Raw genomic sequence first — 22,971 nt, forward strand, 5'->3', positions numbered from 1 at the left:
CAATGTAGAAATCAGTAGTGAAAACAATCGAACTTATTCCCGAATAGATACGCTGTAACTGCTGGCTAGAGAAGACATAATATATACACTCGGGACACTGGGGTGGGAAAAACACAGGATCGAGCGGTAATCTCTTTCTCAACTAACATGAATACTCCCCAGATCCAGACGCAAACCCATTTATCTGTTTTCTCACCGTTCCGAATTTTCCCTTTCTCGCTCCAGTCTACGCGCGAAGGAAGGGGGATCCGGTTGGCTATGGAAATTCTCTTCCCACGTGCAAAACCATGCGGGGCTGTGCAACCCAGCGGAAGGATCCTGAAGAATGGCCCGCTCAAGAGAAAAAGCAGCGCTCGCTACGGACGAAGCGGTGGGAGAGCAGGAGGGCGACGGTACCAAAGGAGAGCTTAGCCTGCCTTTGGAGGCGGGCTGCAGAAAACCAAACAAGGGTCTCTCTCCAAGCCTGGGGAAAGCTTTTCCGCCCGGACGTTGCCTTCCGCCAGATGCTTAGGCGCCGGAAAGGGAGGAGTTTTGCTCAACTGCAGTCTACTGGGGCGACGGTAGGGTCGAGTTGTGAAGTTACGACTTCGGGAAGTCTGAACAATACGCTCGGTGATACGTACAGTAATAGATTTAGATTTTATTAGATTTATATACCGCCCTTTCCCGAAGGACTCAGGGCGGTTTACAGGGAATTTTAAAATCACATCAATATAAAATACAAAGTTAAAAGAGAATTAAAAGATTAAATTATCCCTGAAAATAAAACCCGTTAAAATTCTCAGCCTGGGTCAGAGAGCTCAAAGAGCCAGGTCTTCAGGTCCCAGCGGAATGAGCGTAGGTCAGGGACAGTCCTGAGCTCCACGGGCAGCTGGTTCCAGAGGGTAGGCGCACCCACAGAAAAGGCCCTCTCCCTGGGTGTTATCCGCAGGCAATCTTTTACCGGCGGCACCCTGAGAAGACCCTCCCTCTGCAAGCGCACTGGACGAAGGGAAATTGATGCTGGCAGCAGGTGTTCCCTTAAATATCCCGGACCCAAGCCATTTAGGGCTTTATAGGATATCACCAGCACTTTGATATAAGCCCGATTGATGCTAACGATAACAAACCGTTGCTTTCTTTTGGCAGGTTCTTCGTGGCTGTCTGCTACTCAAGAGGCCAAAGGCTCCGGTCTCCTGTGGCTTTTCCAAAATGCATCCCAAGTGCTGACCCCAAGCTGGACTATTGATTCTAAGCAAGGCTTCTTTGCAGAGACGCGCGTTTAAGGTTGTGTCGGTCTCACGCGCGGAATTTATTTGCATAAAGCAGCTTTTTGCTGTACCGCGGCACTTCATCTTGCTGTGCGCACTAACTGTGATTTGAGGATGACGATTCCCTCAAACGTGTATTGCACGCATGTTTCAGCCACTTCCCCGTACATGTTATTATAATTAAGATCTAAAGGGTTGCCACAAAGAAGAGGGAGGTCAACTTATTCTCCAAAGCACCTGAAGGCAAGACAAGAAGCAATGGACGGAAACTAGTCAAGGAGAGAAGCAACCTAGAACTAAGGAGAAACTTCCTGACAGTTAGAACAATTAATCAGTGGAACAACCTGCCTCCAGAAGTGGTGAATGCTCCAACACTGGAAGTTTTTAAGAAGAGACTGGACAGCCATTTGTCTGAAATGGTATAGGGTTTCCTGCCTGAGCAGGGAGGTGGACTAGAACAGGGGTACCCAACCCCTGGCCCGTGGACCAATACCGGTCCATGACATGCCAGCAACTGGTCTGCACAAACAAGCAAAGCCCCTTCCGTGGGATGCAGGCAGCACATAAAACCACGCATCCTCCGGTCCATGGAAAAACCTCTCTCCATAGAACCAGTCCCTGGTGCATGCCCAAAAGGTTGGGGACCTCTAGACTAGACCTCCAAGGTGCCTTCCAGCTGTTATTGTTATTTTGCTAAATTCTATGCCACTAGGAAACATTTGAGGGGAGTTTGTAAATGACGCATGTAGCTAATTTTTTGTAAATGTAACAAGCATGTAGCTAATTTTTTAAAAGAAAATGAACAATGATTTATTCAGGCTTCAGCAATGGGCTACATGTGGTAATATGAAATGTGATAGAGAAGCCCTGGGAAATATTGGAATAGAAGAAATTTCTCAGAAAGATAAGAAATTAGCACAACCACTGGCATTACCAGAAATCACAAGAGACACTGCAACCTAGGAAACAAAAAAAAAGGTCCCTGGTCCAGATGGACTTCCAATTTAATGGTCTTCCAATTGAGATTGGAATTGAGATCGGATAACAATATTATTGAATCTATATTGCTGGAGGAATGTCAATAATATTTCTACATTTCCTTTGTTTATAAGAATGAGGCAAGTGCAATGGACTATATACGTTTGATAAACTTATCTATATATAATATTCACTTGGTATATACAGTGGAAATAAGTTAACTAAATGGTATAGTCAAGATGCTGTAGGAGCTTTCAAGATACCTGCAATTTAGAGATACTTAAGAGATGCAGCACTTGAATGAAAACCAATTTTTAAAAAGTTAAAAAACAAAATGAAAGTTATATATCTGAATTGTGGAATGATGAACTGGAATGTGCAGTTTTGGAAGAATAAATGGGCCCAGATGTTTAAAAATATGCAATATACTTAATGTTTAAATATGACATTAGAATTTTATTAAAAATATTATTTCATATATATTGGACCCCTCAATTTTTTAAAAAGGCCAGTCGTCAAATATTTTTATGTTGGTGGTATATGAAGTAATTTTTTTGCAAAGTCATGTATGGTCTTGTCTGTCGTGTTTGGACTCAATTATTATATAAATCTATATAACTTTGGGAAGAAATAATATAGTTAAGTATCTTAATATGATATCTAATTGTTTTCCTAAAATATAACATTTGTCATCTCAGGATGTTTTGGCTCTACCAAAACTGGCATCACAAAGATGATGCTACGTAATAAGGGAAAAACGTATTCTCTTAATTATAAGGGCTAGGTTCAGGATATTTTTGCAGTCTTTTTTTTCTAAAAATAACAGTCTAGATTTAATTATAAGCTTAAGGACTAAATATAGTTGTTTCAAGTTATATGAATTTTTTGTTTTAGTTTTCTCTGTATAAATTATGTCTTACTGAAGTTAATTTTTAATTTTGCTATTTTTTTAAAAAATTAAACATTCTGCAACTGAGATGAACAAATGGAAGCCTCAAGTATAGAACGAGTGGAGTCCTTGTTTAGCAGTAATACACATGGATCTGAATGTTGTCAGATTAAAACATGATGCTGCAGTGTCTGCAACCAATAAAAGTAAATGTTATCTACGTTAACAGGAGTATTGAATCCATATAACAGGAAGCAAATGTTCTACTCTACCTGCCCTAATGAGATCCTATTTGGAATACTGTTTTCAATGTGGGCACCACAATTACCACAAAGATAATGAAAAACTGGAGCAAGTTCAGAGCATGGCTACCAAGATGAGAAGCATGGAAGCCAATGGCTCGAATGGATATAATTTTAGCTTTCAGAAGAGCAACTGCAGAGAAACATTCTTCAAAAGAAAAAATAAGATTGAACCCCCGAGATTTGAAAGTGTGACCACCTGCAAGAAAATGAACAAAGCTAAACAACAGCAGCGATTGTTTCAACAGAGAAGTAGACAAAGTAACAGGAAAAAGCAGGCAATATTTTGTAATGGTCTACAAGTCTCACATAATTTTATTGCAAGAAAAACTTGATAGGCAATAGTCCTTCAAGTTCTATAAGGATACTGAATTTTTTTGTAGTATTAGTGAAAATTTAGTGGTGCAAGGATAGCATTTATAGGCTACCACCTCCAGTACTTAATCTGGGATCTTCCTTTTAACTGGATTTCCAAGGCCATTAACTTGCCACTGTATTAACAAAGAATCAACACCCTAAAACTTGTTATTGTAGAGTATGTTCTTTAACTGGATGGGCAGTTGATCAGAACCCAGATCTTTTCCCTAAGCCAATCTTTGATGGTTGTCTCCCCATACAAATGCCTCCTTGTACCTTATCCCAGCATGGGGGTCCACTATACCTTCTTTGGCTTTTCATGGAGAGACATGTCAGCAAGGTAGGTACAATTTCTACCTATACTTGAAAAAACTACCAATCAGGTATGTTAGTTGCTCTATATACTTTGGACTGTGGACAATAAATTAATAAAATTTTGTTTTATATGAAGTTCTCTTAGCTTATATCATTTTGGTATGGATTATAAAATCCATGCTTGTTGCATTTGAACTTATTTTTTTAATCCACTTAAGATTTCCAACTTAATGAGAAATGAGATGTCTTGTAAAATTTATCATAATCAGATCTTTAAGACAACCAAAAATAAATACATGATCTGAAAGCTGTATGTTTGCATTATGCATTGAAACAGTTAAGTGATGGAGCTGGCATTGTTAATTGATGCTGCAACTTTTACAGCAACTGTTTATTATGTGGGTCATCTGTCATTTCAAGGCCAACAATTAACATCAAAACACATTAGAAACACAGTAATTATCAATGTTACAAGTGTGTAATAGTGATAAGTGGATAAGATTCTGATTTGAGGAGGCAGAGATCAATCCATAAATGAGCAAACAAATCATATTGAGTTTCCAGTATTTTGCCAAAATTTAGCAATAATAGCCTGATTTTTCAAAAGTCAGATTATCTCGATATGAGAGTAAATTTTACTCTTAAGGTACTAATTAAGGCATTGCTATAAGTGTTAACGTATTTGAACACAGTGAATCTAAAGCGTCTTCCTCATGTAAGGTGTAAATTGACCACTTCTCTCAGGAGACAACATGGCTTCTCTCTTCAGATAGAAATACCCTGAAACAATAAAAAAAAATGTATATCTACTTTTAAGCCATCTGGAGAAAATCTGATGCTGATCCAAAACTGTAGGAGAAGCAGTTAATTCACACCCTTTATCAACCTCTTTCACCTGCAAAATTATTGTGGCCCATTTAGGCTAAATGTCCTTCAATTTCTGAGTTCACTGCATTAACTGCATTTTGTAATATTCAAGACAGTAGCTATTGCTTGATAAAAAAAATCCCTTAAAACAGTTATGAAGAGAGTTAAAACCATTCCTTTTCAGATGCAGTTTAAAATCTTCACATTGTGCAATTTTATCTCAGCATCATTTTTAAGATGCCCATTTTACATGTTATTTAAAAGCATACTCACAGTCCAGATTTCTGCAGTTAAAATGTAGACATAATTGCAACCCAGTTTAACTATGTTAAGCAGGTAGAAATCTGCATGTTTGATTTTATACATATAAATTTTTATACCATATTTAAAGCCAGCCACAATTCATTCTGTTACCTTGGACGCTAAATTACACATGCTAAGCAGAATGTATTTGGACAACATCCTAATGTAAAATTACCAGTGCTAGTGATGTCCATATAAAAATAAAACATAATGCCTATCAAATTTTTTTGGGGGGAACCACATTTTGCAATAAAAAATAGAAACAAATGTCATATTTCACTGGAATAATAAAAGGCAATTATTTTCCATTTAGATCTGCAATCAAGAGTAGAACTATATAGGCACTAATTCCAGTTTTGGACCGTAATATCTACCTCAATCACCAATTTCAAATTTGTAAGTTTTAAAACTCACAATATTTGCATAGGTCTGTGTTATGAATTTGGTTTTGAACACTACATTCTCACATAATTAAAAAGCCTTTCATATTTTAAATGTAGTTAATACATGAGTTTAACAGTTCTAAACCAGGTACATTATGTGAAAACTGAAAAAGCAATGTTTAGAACAGGGGTATCAAACTCGCAACTTCATGTGACGTGTCATGCTGTATCGCGACTTTTTCCCCATTGCTGCAGCTGGGGTGGGCGTGGTTTCGGCATGACGCATCCGGCCCGTGGGCCAGCAGTTTGACACCCCTGGTTTAGAACAAGGAAAATAGTTATAGTTATTTATGTAGAACTATAAATTATATATGAAAAACAAATGCAAACCAACAATTGAATTATTGGAAGCAGTTTTATAAAAAATCAGCTGTCAGTTATCAGTGTGTCTGAAGGCTATTTGCCACCATCAATACTTCAGTAGAACAATATCAGCACTATTTTTAAAATGCACACTCAGATGCAACCCATTGGGCATCAACTCAAACATCCTACAGCTTGAATTGAAAAAAAACTCATATTTGATGTAATTTCACATCAAGCCAAATTTGTCCTATTCATACTTGATGTATATATTGAAGATTTAACATATTTTAAATTCATTTTTCTAACAACCTCTAACATTCAAATACATTAGCTTCAATGTCTATAATGGTATGCTTGACTTAACACTATTCAGATACAGTAAAAGCCCACAATTTCAAAATGTGCTGTTTGGCTTACTTATGAAAAAGACTAAAAGGATAATAAACTGATAATTAATACTGAACACAGAGATTTGAATTATTATATAAAGTAGTGAAAAAGTAATACAAAAACACTTTGCTACCCAATTTAAAATGTATGTTCCGACAGGTTTTCCTCCACTGATTGCCATCTGGTTAAGTTACATGCATTACTAGATGAGACTTCAAATTTACACATGAATTTAGCCTCTGTTGATCTCTTGTGAAATTTTGTACAAACAGGCAACTTCTAATTTATATGAATCTTATCATTAGTGTAGGAGGAAATTAGAACTTGGCCCAATGGCAGTGTTTCCAACCGGTCAGCCAAAATGGATTTGAAGCAGTATCTTGAAATGTCCTACATCTTTCATTTCCACTTGAGACCAGGATGGAGAAAATTGTTGAAGCAACTTAGCTACATTCAAAACATACATTCAGGTTTGTTTTTCCATACCAGTTTTCTAACATGTAAATTATAATTGGAGAATCCAGTGGCAGCATCAGGACACCCAATGAAAATGAGAAAAAAATAGACAGATGGTAGGAGATAACGGTGAAGGTGGCACTACTGGTAAGAAAGCCAAAGAAAAGGGAAGAGTAGCAGTATGAAGCACAGTGGAGAGGCCGTTCTTTCCTTGCTACTTCTTTCTCCTCACCACTACCTCCCCTCCACTATAGGAGAGACAAGCAATGGCAGGTAGGTGAACGAGTAACACTAGTCACACGCTTACAAACATAACCCCCCCATAATCCCCTTGCTGTACAACTTAAGACCAGAAACTGCACTATTTGCCTTCTTGTAATAAAGATTTTGAGAGCCAGTTTGGTGCAGTGGTTAAGGCATCAGGCTAAAAACTGAGAGGTGAGTTTGTGTCCTGTTTTGGGCACATAGCCAGCTGGGTGCCTTGGGCCAATTACTTTTTCTCAGCCCTAAGAAGAAAGTAATGATAAACCACTTCTGAAAAACCTTACCAAGAAAGCTGCAGGGACTAATCTAGGCATTTCCCATGAATGGAAGGTTCCCCCCATTCCCCATCCCCCCCAAAAAAGATTCAGATTGTTACAAGCTTAAGATGGAACTCTGCAAATTCCTGGATGAAGATAAATAACTGACACAAAATAAGGCTTCTTTGTCACCAATGAAAACAGGAGATAAAAGACCATGAAGCCTATCCCTGGCAAATCTTCTGAACTGCTCATAAATGGCTTGGACCTATAGCTTTTCAACCAGAAACAGGGCAGTTTTATTTAATATTTGGATTTTCTCCAAGTTGTAACAGTGGAATGACTATTTCTGTGTTTCAATTTATTACCTAATAACTGAGGAACATAAAGTAGACTACAGCTAGACTGAGAACAGAACCAAGCAGGACTCATGCTCTTAACTCATTGACTGTGCTGAGTTAATCTAGAAAACACAATGTATCTTCTAATATTTAGGGAATTAATTCTAGTTTTTTAATAATTATATTTAGTTTAAATTCAAACACTATATTCAATATAGCTTGTCATGAAAGTCAACAGATAAACTTGTCCTTTAAAAAGTCAATTTTGTTTATGAATTACTTGATTCTGACATCACGTTCTGTGCCATTAAAAGATCCTGCAATTCTAAATACTTTTAGTTTAAGGAAGGATATTTCTGGCTTTAAATCTGCCTTGAAAGTAATGTTCCAAGAATAAAATTAATTTTGTTATATGCCTCATTTCCCAATATAAAGCTAGCAAGAGTTGCTTATAGTTATTGACAAATTTGTATGTATAGCAGCTTGTTTAAATCACATTGGGTAATCTTGATTTTTTATAAAAAATGCATCACATTACATGATCTGCTTGTTTGGTTTCCAAATTATCTTTGGCTTCTTATAATGTATTTGAAATTATTTTCCATTAATATTTTTCTCATTAATAGTACCTACAAATACTAATAATATAGAATATTCTCAAAGAATTAACATAATTATCGTAACTGAAGTCTTATTTTTTGTTACCATATATAGTATCAGGAAAAGTTGTCAACTAAACACAAAGAACAGTACTTGCTAACCTAAAAAAACCCCTAGTAACTCTATAATCCCAATGTGATTAATTAACCTGTACTTTTATACAGGTTGGCTCTGTCCACAGAAGCACTCTTGTAACTACGCTCTGAACTAATTCATGATTTCTTGTGTAGGAGGCTTCAAAAGATGCATTAAGTACCATGCATGCAATTCTTACTGCTGGTTCAAACGTTTTACAACACCCATATAGATAAATTGACAACATTGAGCCTGATGATTGTAACAAATCAAATAAATGCATGTCCTTACTAGATAAATATCTTACAAACTTCTGAACTGGGAATCATCTTTTAAGTGTTGAGAATGGAAAAAAAACTGTTCAAATAACGTGCTTGTGGAGCTTTCATCAATCATTGAAGATATGTTAAGGAATACAGGTTTTTTTTAATATAAACATGTTTATTTATCTCACTTGGAACTGCTGGCTGTAATTTCCCTTAAAAGGGGAAATGGATCAAAACATTTACTGGTGCTTTTCAAAAGAGAGCAATTTAAAGGACACCAGCAAGGATTTGAGATTTCTCAAAATCTTTAAGCTGCAGGAAAAAAAAGACATGTGACATGTAGTATGCATACCCATTAATTTCCATCAGTACCAGCATCAGTTATTAAGGTGGTAATACAGCAAGATTAAGTATTAATGACAGACAATGTGCAAATCATAAGGAATGATAAGGAATACCAATCCTTACAAACGGCATTGCTATCCAGGAAATGTGTTCAGGAGAGATCTCTTTGAATACTTCACATTTGAAAACACAAGTGGCTGTCCAGATTATATCTTCTATTTCTTACACAACATTTTAAAGTGCCAATCAAAGCTTAATTTGGGGTTTACACAATTATAACAGATACACAAAACAATTAATGCATCCCTTTACCACAGCAAGTCAGACTAATAAAAAAAGTGCTGTAGCTAAGGGTGTGCCTAAGCTGTTCACCAGTTTAATATCTAGTCAGGGCTCTTTATTATGCATGTAAATATTCAGGCGCTTTAATGAAACAGAAAAGGCTGAAATGTAGTTGTTGTTCTATTAAGCCACACTTCACTTCCTCCATCTTTTTAATGTAAAAGTTTAAATATATCAACTGTCTGAGTAAAACGTTTATGGGTTTACACATTCTTATCCAAATTTCCTGCAGAACTATATGACATCAATGAAGTCAGTTGGATTATTTCTGCCTGTTCAATTAGCTATAGACATTTTCTTTACTCTGAAACTGCCATTTTTGTTTTAAATCAAAGCAAGGGTCTGGATCTCATGTGCAAGGCTCAAGGTGACATTTAGGACAGAACATGCAGCGCAAACAGCATTTCTTTCCATATCCAGGTAATATAAAGCTGAAAACTGTAGTCTTGTCTTTATGGGCAATGAAAATAATCCCTTTACTATGAACTTCCTATAAAGGAAAACAGAGATAACTCTTCTGGTAACATGTATATAGTACACTGGCCAGTGTTTTTGGCGTTTTAAAAGTAATCTTGAGTATTAGGTTAATTCACTTGCTGAGCGTTCATTTGAGGCATTCCCCTGTTGGGTCTTGGGGGCCCTCCACGACCTAGAAAATAAAAATAATAATTTATTTTGGGACTGAGACTTGATTTTCAGGATGAACATTTATTTCTACATAAACTCTTACATTTATTTAATGTTTGAAAATATTATCCACTATTTGCCTTCTCAATAAAGAAATAGACTTCAGATGTACAGAAGCAATGCCCCTGAATGTACAGAAATAATGCATGATTTCATACCAAAATCTTAAACATGTCCTATAAGTTCCTTACTCCATAGATACTACCCTACCCTAAACTTCTTTTCAGATATTTGAATGGAATGATAAAATATTACAGTCAATAACATGGTATACAATTCTAATTGGCTTGTTTATGGTTCTGTGTAGTCCAGCAACAAAATGCAAATTACTGCCCTGAGAGAGGACTGGAATTTTTTTTTCCAGAATAGTCAGCCACCTAACAAAAATTTTACTGATTTCCACACTAATGGCAATTAAGAAACAATAATTCTGAACAAATAATAGCACGAAAGGGAAATATACAGTTGGAAAAATAAATTAACAACCATAATTATAAACTACAACTATTAAAGAAACTTGAATTGAAATACCTGAAAATATTCAACTTCAGAATCTCTATAAATATTCAAATCACAATTCAATTATTAATATTACCTCGAGGAGCACCCCGAGGGCCACTTTGTCCAGAGCCACGTTTGAAATTCTGTTGATATCCATCCTGAAATAAAAAACTAAAATTCAATATTCCTGTGTTTTAGAAGAAATTGTTTAAGCAATGGCAAAAATCAAACAACAACAAAAAATTCAAAGACCTAGAAAGGCTTCCTACTGAATTTCATTTCATGACCCTTTTATTTTTGCTACTCAAAAGATATTTGTCAAGCAATTGGGAATGAGGGAGATTAAAATACATATTTACATACTCTGATACTTCAATGTATTTAGAAAGTCAGCCAAGAATTCATTTATTTGGGATGGTTTTGTTTTTTGGATAAGCAGTTGGCTATGAAAGTCTTTTTACAGGAAGTAATGTACATCTATGATCTAAACAGGGTAAAAATAAAGGAGAAGATGTGTAGTTCAGGGATGAAATGAGGTTTAATTGTTCAAAACAAGAGTAAACCTAAGAACCCCAGAGTACTTTCAACTTTAAAAGTTAAAATGTGATCCAAAAATAAATTTTTACTGAATTAATTTTAGATCCAATATATCTTTACAAGTAGTTATAAAACACATTTTATCTCCCATGTAGTCTACATTCAAAAGGTCATTTATAGAGTACACTTACCCGCTGGTAGTTGGGATAGTCTCTTGGAGCATTAAACTGTGCCTGGGTGTAACCACTATTTGGACTGTTAGAAAATGAAGGACGGTAGCCATCATATCCTCCTAAAAATCAGGTAAGATGATTACTAGATAGGATTATCTTATGAAATATACATGAATATATTTATGATATGTCCAGAAATAGCATCCTGTGCACAAAGAACAATCCTTATTTTATTGAACCCTGAGAAAGCACAAGGAAGGAGGAATGAGTATGTTGATTCCTGCTTGTAAATTATATAAATATGATCATGGAAAATTTCCTTACAAACGGAATGCACTAGAACTTCACAATTCAATATTACATTGAAAATAAATTCTTCTTCTATCTGTACCATACTTAACCTTTTAACATAAAATTACCAGATAAGTGTTTAAACTGCACCTGGGCTCCTGTGCACCATTCAGTGTCTTCAAGATTTCCTATTATATGCAAGATTTATTATAAATTATTTTAAGTGCATTAATAAATTCAGGCACCAAAATAAAGAACACCACCAAGATCCATAGTTTGTATAAGTGAAAGACTTGCTTTTGTAAGCCAAGGAATAAGCCCCGAAAAAGATGCAGCTATTTAGCAGGTTACAGATGGAAAGTCAGTTTCAGTTTCATATACATTAAACTTTTATCAAATCATTTCTAATTAGTTCCTTCTCATACTTTCTCCTTGTGTGATCTGCTTTGTTCTTTATTCACTAATATTACACTAGAGCAATTACTACAAAGTTTATGTAATGCTGCACTTTTTTGTTATTAAAAAATTAAAGCATGCTATTCTAATGTTTAAACTTTTTGATAGTCTGCATTTCTGAAAAACATTCAGAATTAATCTTAAAAGGTTTTTAAGTTTTTACCTCTAAACCCATTGGCTGGTCCCCTGTATCCATTCATTAAGCCTCGAGTGCCGCGTGATCCACCACGAGACACTCCCCGGCTGTTATAATAAGGCTGACCGTTACGTGGGAACCCAGTATTCTGTTGTGGAGGCTGCTGGTGGTTACCTGCCACTTGATGGGACTGGTCCGGGGAACCATGGTAAGTGCCAACCACTAAAATGAAAAAAACCAAGACAGTACAAGACGTTTGAATGTATACTCCAGTTTCCTAAAGACTCAAATAATATCAAGCTAACTCACCAATGTACTCTGCTTAAGAGCCACCAAGTAGGACAGTAAATGTTTACCTATCTAAAGAAAGATTGTTTGCAGAATTAAATCCAACATGGCAGTCTGAATTCCCTAAACATGTAGAATAGTCCCTACATTTCACATGATTTAGAGAATTCATTCTATAAATTCATCAATTTAGTTTCCTAAGGTTTTTGGGGGGAGGGGCTCCCTTTTACCAGCTAGGATATGGGTTTTGTTCAATTTGGTATATAAAAGCATTAATATTGATATTTATCCCACAGTATTTCCCCCTTTGTAAAACCATACAAATATTGCAGAACTTCTTTTTTGCAATACACACAATATATAGCCTTGGTGGAGCAGTGGGCTAATGCCTCCTTAAGTAACACCAGCTGCCTGCAATTAGTGCAGGTTCGCATCCCACCAGGCTCAAGGTTGACTCAGCCTTCCATCCTTCCCAGGTAGGTAAAATGAGGACCCAGATTGTTGGGGGCAATAAGCTGACTTTGTAATAATGCCGCTTGGGGTGTGTGTGTGAAAGCCCTAATAAGCAGGCATATACATAGAATGAAGGCTACTGCTAAGCTTGTAAGCCGCCCTGAGTCTTCGGAGAAGGGCGGGATATAAATGGAATTTTAAAAAAAAATATTAGTATAAACGCCATCAGTAAAGAATTATTTTGGCTATTTCTTTTTAAAACATTTTTGAGAGTAAAGCAGTTTTTCACAATTTTACCTGTCTGAAGCTGCTGTTCTTGCTGAAGTTCTGATTGTTCTACTTGATGAGGCTGATTGGAGAATGTCTGGCTGTAACTGGTCTGGTACTGATTTTGTTGCTTTAGAGTTTCTGGCTCATTGACAGGAGGAACAGGTGCATTCATGTTAAATACCTAGATGGAAGGTAAGTAAAAATCAGTTGAATTTTTAAACTAAAGATTCAAGTGATATTCCATAAACATTTCAAAAACATGATTTAGTCTAGTGGTTAAGATACCAGGCGAGAAAGACACCAGATATGAATTCTAGTCCCGCCTTAGCCATGAAAGCCAGCTGGGTGACCTTGGGCTGTCACTCTCTCTCAGCCCAACTCACCTCACAGGATTGTTGTTGTGGGGAAAACAGGAGGAAGGTGTGTTGGACATGTTCATCATCTTGAGTCATTTATAAAACAACAAAAGTGGGACACAAATAAAATAAAATAAAACTACTAATGGTATTTAGAGAAAAAATGGCCATTATCATGACATGACACCCAAAATTCTTATCTACATTTTTAATATATTTAATGCTTACCGTTTGCATGGACTGGAATGGAGCTGCATTAACATTGATTCCGCTGCTATGTAAGGGTTTGCTAGAGGCAGCCTGAAATACCTGAGGCTGGGATGCAGCTGGAAGTGGTGATGATGTTGGTGTCTGATCTGTTAAGGTTATTGAAGCCTGAAAAATAAAATTCAACTTAACATTAGCAAGCGAGACATCAATACCATTTTTAATTATGAAATAGGTTGTTGCTGATGAAGTGTGCCTAAGAAAAGTATAAAATCCCTCTTACACAGTATCCTCATTTTATTAATAGAAAGATCCTAGTGTTCTACTCTGAATTAATTGAACGTGAAAGGATTACAGAAAATAATTTCCTGTGCAGGTACAGTGAACCTACAGAGGCATTTCCTTGTCAATCAAATACCAATTACCGTATATACTTGAGTATAAGCCGACTCGAGTATAAGCCGAGACCCCCAATTTCACCCCCCAAAACTGGAAAAAGTTATTGACTCGAGTATAAGCCGATCCGCCGTTCTGCAAGCCTCCGCCGCCGTTCTGCAAGCCTCCGCCGCCGGCGGAGGCTGGATCCGCGCTCTGCAAGCCTCTGCCGCCAGCAGAGGCTCGATCCCCCATTTTGCAAGCCTGAATACACAGGAATACCCTGTGTGGCCGCGGCTCTCGGGGAAGCCCTGGCTGTCCGCTTCCTCGCTCCACGCTGCCATTCGGGGCCCGCACGTTCCCCGGGCAAATCGCGGCGCCCAGCAGGCGAGGAAACACGCCCGCTCCAGTCGCCCCCCCTTCCCTCAGGAGACGCGAAGCAAGTGACCGCCCGGAGCTTACCGAGGACTTGCGCGCGGCCGAGGCTTCGGTGCTTCCAGGATCGCGCGCACCTCTCCCAAGCCGTCGCCGTCCGGAGACCTGCTGAAGTTTGGGGAGGTTTGGGGAGGTGCATGCGCACCTCCCCAAACCTCCCCAAACGTCGGCAGGTCTCCGGACCTCCGCGCCCTGCCTGCCTGCTTCTTTCCGCTGCGGAAAGAAGCAGGCAGGCAAGGCACGGAGGTCCGGAGACCTGCCGACGTTTGGGGAGGTTTGGGGAGGCAGGCTGCTTCTTTCCGCTGCGGAAAGAAGCAGCCTGCCTGCTTCTTTCCGCTGCGGAAAGAAGCAGCCTGCCTTCTTCTTTGAGAAGAAGGCAGTTTGGGGAGGTTTGGGGAGGTGCGCTGCGGAAAGAAGCAGGCAGGCAGGGCGCGGAGGTCCGGAGACCTGCCGACGTTTGGGGAGGTTTGCGCGCGCACCTCCCCAAACCTCCCCAAACCTCGGCAGGTCTCCGGACGGCGGTGGCTTGGGAGAGGTGCGCGCAATCCCGGAAGCACCAAAGCCTCGGCCACGCACAAGTCCTCGGTAAGTTTTTTTGTTGACTGGAGTATAAGCCGAAGTGGAATTTTTCAGCCCAAAAAGTGGGCTGAAAAATTCGGCTTATACTCAAGTATATACGGTATATCTGATCACCTTTTGATTAGATGAACAGTCTACCCAAATTTAAACTTAAAAAATTGCTTCTAAAATGTTCAGGATCAGAACAAACAAACTTAAAAAGACATTCAAGTTAAAAAATTATCAACCTCCCCCCATCCTGATACCTAAAATAAATGGCTTCCAAGACTTTTTAAGAGGGACACTCATCTATATATGCAAAACTCTTTCCCCTCCCAAGCATAATGAAGTCTCATAACTTGCCTGAATCTGGTCAACTGCTTCTTTCTGAGGTCGCTGTTCTGTTGAATGAGAAGGCTGATACGTGGGCTGAGATGCTGTATATCCCTCACTTGTGGAAGAAACCAAGGGGACCTGTCAAAGTTTTAAAATTTAACAGAAACTCCATCTAGGGCCTCTTGGTAAATCCTTCGAATTTCATGAGTTTTACAGCTCTCTATGTTAGCAACATTCTTCTGGATATTTATTCACATTTAGAAAATCTAGAAGGCTTTTATTTCTTCTAGTTCATAAAGTACTATTCTGACATTTTCCCCGAGTTTCTAGATAGGCCAAAATGTTAAAAAAATGTTTGAAACTTCTGCAAATTCTAATATTAGCAGGCTTTCACAGCATTTCTTTTTATATTACAGCACTGCTCTGTGAGATGGATATACTAAGGATTATGACCATAGTTTTTTTTTCATAATCTTTTAAGAATGCCTAGTAATTATACTAGCTGTGCCAAATTTTCCAGTGATCCTTTCTACTTCTTCGAAAGGAGTAATTTGGATAGGATACTCAGCTCATAGAATCTTTACACAAGTTTAATATAAAGCCCAGTCTCTGAACCAAGGCAAATTAAGTAACAAATGACTGATGTAATAAGTGTGCCTATTACCAAAGATAAAGAAATGTTATCTTTTTTTTCCAAAGATTACTTACACAGATTTTCTAATTGCTGCCTAATCCAGGATTTTTCACACTGGGTCATGAATCCCAAGCGGATGATAAGCAACGTAAATGGGAGGGGTTGAAAAATTTCTTAAAGTTGATTAAGCCTGTTGTTTGCAAGGCAGGAATGCTGTCAAATTTGCTGCTGTTCTGCCTGGGCAAACCTTGTCTGCCCTGCTTGAAAGTGTTAGAAAAAAAACAGCCCATCTATCTTTCCTAGCACCTAGCCCTAACCTTTCTTCTCCTCTGTTTAGCTGTTTTTACACATCACTTGGTCATTTTCCCTATGTCTCTCATTCTAAACACCTCTACTTCCGTTTTTGGAATACGTAACCCAAGTGAAACATATTTCGATCCAAGCATAGAGCACATGAAACTGACCACCCAATGTTTTATATAACCCTAGTTTTAAGAGACTTTTGCTGCCTTCTCATTATGATGTCTCCATATGGGAGACATATAAATGTAAACACCATAGAAGCGTTTACAGATTTATTTTTCCTATGTAACTTCCCCAATGGAGTTAATGCTAAACTAAGCGTAACAAGAGTGAGCGCCTGTTACTCGTCCCAGCTTCTGCCAACCTAGCAGTTTGAAAGCACGTAAAAATGCAAGTAGAAAAATAGGGACCACTACAGTGGGAAGGTAACAGCGTTCCGTGAGCCTTTGGCGTCTACTCATGCCGGCCACATGACCATGGAGACGTCCTCGGACAAGCGCTGGCTCTTCGGCTTTGAAACGGAGATGAGCACCGGCCCCTAGAGTTGGAAACGACTAGCACGCGTGTGCGGGGGAACCTTTACCTTTACCTTTAAGCAGTATGCTAAGTTACTACCTGTATCTTATTTTGAGTACGATGGGGTTCAATTTTTTTTGAAAAATAAGTTTTATAAATATTTTTAATTGCTTGTGGATTCTCATATAACCAGAGCAGGGTTTTTACATAGGCCTGAGGAAACTTTTTTTTCCTATATTTCCTTTCCAAAGCACACCTTCAATAGTTCCGGATGACATGTCAAAATAGTGTGAAAGATACAAGCTTGGATTTTTAAAGGAAAACAGATTGCTCCAGTTTTGGTAATCTGGAAGTACAATATGAAAAGTTCATCCACTTCTAATTACATGCTAATGAAGTATTGTAGAACCTAGCTCAACAATTCCTAAAAAGGGGGGGGAGAGGAAGGTTTAGAAAGAAATATTCAGCCATTAGTTATCAAGGGTTCTTACCTGTGTGGCTTCAGGTTGTACAGGAACCTGGGTTGTTTGTGCAAGTCTAGATTCAGCATGAACTAGAAATAGAATAATACAACCAATACTGAAATTAATACAGTGGAAGTTTCTTTAAGCATAATGCCTCATTATGTTGCAGTTGATTATTATAATTTCTCCATGGGACTATCCTTAGAAATATCCAGAAATATCAGCTGGTGCAAAACGGATCAGGTAAGTTTCTAATCATACAAACTGAAATATGTAATTCAGTATTGGAAGAACTATTTTCTATTGCTTATAAGCAGTCACTGTAACCTCTAAAGATGTAAACAAAGGACTGTCTCTTCCATTATAAACCTGTCCACATATTAAACCTTGCAGGAGAAATTTCTTTTGAGGATTCCCCCAATTTCAAAAATAGACTGACTTGGAGAAACATTTCAAAGGGACTTATTTCCTTAGAATGTGTGTTAAGTCCCTTTCTTTCCACTTTAAAAATTACACTTAAAATGTGTCTTTTCAGCCAGACTTTTAAATATTATAATAACCTGTGAATATTTTTATTAAGCTTCACTTTTTCCTTGTAAAGTTGAACATTCTACAAATGGAAAGATGGAATATAAAATGGAGTGAAATGTAAAATTACTTAATTACTTGAGTTTCGTTGCTAGTTTGCTACATATGTTTGCTACATACAAACAATATTATATTACAGACCTGGAGGGCAAACCATCTGTGGTATCTGCAAAGTTTGTGGATTCATAGGCTGAGCTGAAACAATAGCAGGGTCAAGTGCTTGGTTCTCAAATTCCAGCATAGAGTCCTAGATAATTAAGTCAAAATTTAAGCCAGCTTCACTAAAGATATAAATTCTTACATTATTAAGACTAGATTTAAGACAGCTTCACCACAGACAAAATCAATGCAAATCAGTCAGTGCCAAATTCTGTTTCAGTTCAATTAAACAGTTCCCCACTTCAATTGGATTCTACACATATTTAAAAATACTGTAATCTTGTATTAATTAAATTATTAATTACCTGCATAAAGTTATATGGGCCTTGCATTTGTGCCATAAGATCCTGCACTCGTTGTCTTCTAATAAGTGGATCTGCTTGAGCTACAGCTGTAAGTGTATGTGCATCTGGAAGTGGGGGAGATGTAGCTTGTGGTTGCTGCTGGAGTGAATTTACCACCTACATTAAAAATAATCAATACAATTTCAGTCAGTCCACAATTAAATGGCAAATTGACAATATTATCTACTGGCAACCTTGTGACAATAGTATATTTGTACTCCAGGAAAAAGAATATAAAGATAAATGTTTTTCAGTTTTAAATAGTTAAGTTCTGGGTCATTATTTCCTTTAAAATGTACAAAAATGGGAAGGATGATTTGAACGAAGCTAGCACTATATGCTAGATCTCTGTAAATAATAGCATGCTTGGGATTTTAATAATATGACAGTAATCAAGTGATTTTATACAGATAGTCCTCGACTTACGACCATTCAACATCAGTTCAGTTACAATGGCCTTGGAAATAGGGAAATAGTGACTTACAACCCGTCCTCAAAGTTACAAACTTTGTACCACGCTTGCAGTCATGTGATCACAATTCGGGTGCTTGGCAACAGGTTCATATTTACTATTGTTGCAGCCTCTTGCAACACATGATAGCGATTTGAGATATTGCCAGTCAGCCTCTGACAAGTAAATTCCATTTGGGAAGCCATATTCACTTAATGACCATGATAAAAATGGTAGCAAAATCAGGTCTGCTCATGTGATGGCTCACTTAATGATTGCATTACTTAGTGCCCCAAATTCCAGTCCTAAGTGTGGTTGTATATTTGAGGACAGCCTGTAGATACATCTTTATAAAGGGGAAAAGATAGCAACCTTAAATGTTAGAATCTAACTAAAACACATATTTAACTTAATGAGATTACACAATTTCAACAACAGAGTTGGTATGAATTTATAAGAAAATGCTAACTGTATGATTGTTTATTTTTATTTTATATTAGTGCTCAAATGCTCTTTATATCAATGAAATTATCACTAATATTCAGTGCTTGCTATTACTGTCAATACTGTATGCACAACCATACAGCTGCTAAAATTTTCCATTTTCATCAGTTCTGATCCATTTGTGTTTTATACTGATAAAGGCTCAAACTATATCTGTAAGGATTTCTAGATAAACTAACATAGTATATAAAATGATACAATACTAATAAATACAGGTAGTCCTTGACTTACAACAGCAATTAAGACTGGAATTTTGGTCGCTAAGCAATGCAGTTGTAAAGCACAATGTCACATGACGGTATCACTTAATCTTGGCAATCCTTTCAGTCCCCATCATTAAGCAAGCACCTCTTTGCAACTTCCTGCCAGCTTCCAATAACCAATGCCAGTGGGGAGCAAGGGGGCGTATGTGGCCAGGGAGACTGCATGAATAGCCAGTAGGCATTATACAAGTACAGCAACTTGAGGGTGTGCAGTTGATCAGCATGGCGCAAGTGCAGAAGGATGGCGGGGGGGAAAGGGTGCATGGTTAAGACACTTACCAAAGCAACTTGCAACTTTCCTTGCCATTTCCCCATTGACTTTGCTTACTGGAAAACCCAAAAGAATGTCACAAAATTGTGATCATATAAGTGGAAGACAACTATTCCAAGTGCGAGTTAGTTGCCAAGCACCCAGCCAGAACTTCAAGGACCCCATTATAAGTACCACTTGTTCAGCAATGTTGCAACTTTCAATAGTCGCTGAGCAAGTTGTTGTAACCCGAGGAGTCCTATATTTGGAGAAAATATTCATTCCTGTCAAAGGAAGTTTTTTTGAGAACTGGTTCAAGATTAATTATGCTATTTTAATTGTAGTTATAAGTTATGAAGGAATTATAACTTACTGAAATTTTATAAAACATATGTAACAATTTACCTCAACAGTTTCAACTGTCCATTCATCTACTTGTTCCTTTTCATTATTGCTGAACTGAGCCTCTGCCATGAACTGTCTGTTTACATACTGAAATAAAAGTGAAACAATACAATAAACCAACAACATTCATTCCAGAAAGGCGACTACAGTATTTCTACTAAAGAGTACCTCTGTTGATTCAACTTCACTCGGCTCAGTGTATTCTTCTGTTGGTTCTGGCTCTGTGAGGAAAATACACTCTTTACATAAAGCTTTTATTAAAATGAATATTTATATTAATAATATTTAATTATTAAACTTATATGCCTGATTTTCAGTAATTGTGGATGGCTCCAACAATCAAATAAATTAAAATAAAATAAAAAAATAGTAAAAACACTTATTCATCTATATTTTTAGCTGTGAAGTAAAATTATAACCCCTGATTATTTCAATCCACAAAGTACAGGTCTGAAAATCTGAAGATATTTCATTATTTAATAGTTCTCTTGAACTGTATGTTTAATAAATATTGTGCCATTCTGGAAATATTAAGTAGCTGAAACATGACTGTGTAACTCACAAATCTTCTCTTGTGCCCCTATTACCCACCCCATCCGAGTATCCCAGGAACTGGCAGGCAAAACATTTCAGCTCATTTTCGGGGTTGTGGAAATTTTAACAAGTAAAATAATGCCTTGAGTTAAGGGATCCATCCCACCCATTAACATTCTCAAAACCTACTTCTTGTTTGGAAGAAAGGGCAAAATGGGTAACATACCTGATTCTGCTCCCATTTTATATATTAAGCCTTTGAATAAACAAAAGTCTAAAAATTCTGGCTTCTTCTTGTAACTATTTCACTAAACATATATCCTTGTAAATCCAGAAGCTAACACCACCATTTATTTATTTTTTAAAAAGATACAATTCCTGAGTTCAAAAAAGCTACAGGTTTCTGTGGTTTGATTTAATAGATGCCTTGCTAGCCTAGTTTTTAAAGGCTGGCCAGTGTGACCTACATGTGACCAATTTACTTTGTATGAAAATAAATGTGAGAACAATTTAAAAATCAACTTCTAAGCGTGTAGTGTGAGTATAGCCTCTTATATATGACATAGTATAGTAAGTAAACTACACTCAACAAATAAGTACACACAAGGTTACAAAAATTCTACAAATCTATCGTATTTCTATACATTTTAACTCAGAAATAACTCCCATTGAGCAAAGTGGTATTCTTCAATTAACATGACTAGGATCAGAATCAGTTATTTCTTTTAGTTACCAGCTTCTGTCACAGAATCTTCAACTGTGGGTGCAGATGCTGTTTCTTCTTCTTCACAAAGTCCATTTTGATGGTTGTGAGCACTGTCAAAATAACTTGTTTGAAGAATGCGTTCAACAATTTCTTTTAGGGCTTTATCTGTAACCATGAAAACAGCACTTTTTTATTGTGTCACTTGCCAAATATCTTTACATTAACTACATGAGAGAAACTATCATTATGTTTCGATTATTCCATATTTTAAAAAGTACCTCAGTTTTAAAAATTGTTTCTATTTACAGAAGTATATTAAAATACATGTATATTTGTTGTAATATAAACAGAAATGCATTTTGACTGATTTTTCCTCAAGATTCTATAATATACATATATTATATAAATAGAAAATACACAGCATCATAAAATATTTGCTTTTAATATTGCTGTACAATTATTAATAGGAACAAATATTTTGACCTGATACTTTTAACAAGGAAAAAGAAAAACAAAAAAGCATTTTACTGGGCAGGCTTACTCTAGAGTACACAAGTGTACAACATTCTTCCTACGTCTACATTAAGTAGCCATCTTAATATTAATGAACAAGAAATCTTACTTCCTTAAAAAATTAATTGAACCAAATTAACTATAACCCAGATTCAACTGCCCAACATTGCTTAGAATTCTATTATTACACAATGATGTTGTCTAGTATGTCTTCCAGAATCCAATGATCAGAAATGATCAAGTTAGCATGTCATTTGGGTCTTTTCAAATCAAGACCTATCTTAAGAATTGCTACCATATTAATTAAATTAAATTCAGTTGCAGTCATTAAAGTGATTGTGCAGGTCATTAAGGAGATGGAATCCAGGTTTTAAAATGTCAGAATGCCTCAGGCCAGTAGGAGAGCCCCCGAGAGGCCTGGTACAGGTCGCATACAAGTTGGAGGGATGTTGCAGTGGAAAACAAAACTGCTGCAGCCAGGGAGACCCAGGCCTGCTCCTCATCACACCAGGCCCAGAAATCCCATGAGAATGGAATATGTTTGCGTGGGGTTCCCAAAGTCTTCCGAGGTCATGTGGGGCTTCAGGAAACCTCTAAAGAATGAAGCCTATTAGCTCAGGACTTCTGAAGTTGCAAAGGGTTTCTGGAAGTTTCCAAAGTTGCACATGAATAGGCTTTGGGAAAGAAGGCCTGGTGTGATCTGGAGGTGCCTTGGGTAGACTGCACGGGTTTCTCAACAGATAAGATAAACTTTATTGTCATTTTTTTACTGTGGGCACAATGGCACACATCAAAAATGAAATTTAGTTGCCCGCTCTCAAAGTGGAACACATACATGACACACACCTAACCATATTATACACATATATGTA

At 37.2% G+C, this 22,971-nt stretch overlaps 2 protein-coding genes across 7 annotated transcripts in view; both read right to left on the reverse strand.

Moving 5' to 3' along the window:
- Positions 1 to 654, reverse strand: part of NAT10 (N-acetyltransferase 10) — a 34,202-nt gene extending 33,548 nt beyond the window's left edge. Inside the window, exon 1 of the mRNA XM_081341809.1 lies at positions 197 to 654. The gene's annotated coding sequence lies outside the window, so the exon portion shown is untranslated. The remainder of the gene's footprint in view (positions 1 to 196) is intronic.
- A 3,062-nt stretch (positions 655 to 3,716) lies between these two features.
- Positions 3,717 to 22,971, reverse strand: part of CAPRIN1 (cell cycle associated protein 1) — a 42,448-nt gene continuing 23,193 nt past the window's right edge. For 2 of the 6 annotated variants that reach the window (XM_081312629.1, XM_081312630.1), the window contains exons 7-20: positions 21,614 to 21,751; positions 20,515 to 20,567; positions 20,347 to 20,433; positions 18,435 to 18,590; positions 18,112 to 18,217; positions 17,410 to 17,471; positions 15,493 to 15,603; positions 13,783 to 13,929; positions 13,226 to 13,379; positions 12,215 to 12,409; positions 11,323 to 11,423; positions 10,689 to 10,752; positions 10,000 to 10,055; positions 3,717 to 4,871 (exon numbers count right to left, since the gene is read on the reverse strand). In XM_081312629.1, the coding sequence (XP_081168755.1) occupies positions 4,857 to 4,871; positions 10,000 to 10,055; positions 10,689 to 10,752; positions 11,323 to 11,423; positions 12,215 to 12,409; positions 13,226 to 13,379; positions 13,783 to 13,929; positions 15,493 to 15,603; positions 17,410 to 17,471; positions 18,112 to 18,217; positions 18,435 to 18,590; positions 20,347 to 20,433; positions 20,515 to 20,567; positions 21,614 to 21,751 (1,445 nt within the window). In that variant the 3' untranslated portion in view covers positions 3,717 to 4,856. Of the gene's footprint in view, positions 10,056 to 10,688; positions 10,753 to 10,957; positions 11,079 to 11,322; positions 11,424 to 12,214; positions 12,410 to 13,225; positions 13,380 to 13,782; positions 13,930 to 15,492; positions 15,604 to 17,409; positions 17,472 to 18,111; positions 18,218 to 18,434; positions 18,591 to 20,346; positions 20,434 to 20,514; positions 20,568 to 21,613; positions 21,752 to 22,971 lie in introns of all 6 variants that reach the window. The other 4 variants (XR_014024471.1, XR_014024469.1, XR_014024470.1 and 1 more) reach the window with 4 other exon arrangements.

This window comes from Vipera berus, assembly GCF_964194415.1.
Source record: "Vipera berus genome assembly, chromosome: 1".
Taxonomy (NCBI): domain Eukaryota; kingdom Metazoa; phylum Chordata; class Lepidosauria; order Squamata; family Viperidae; genus Vipera; species Vipera berus.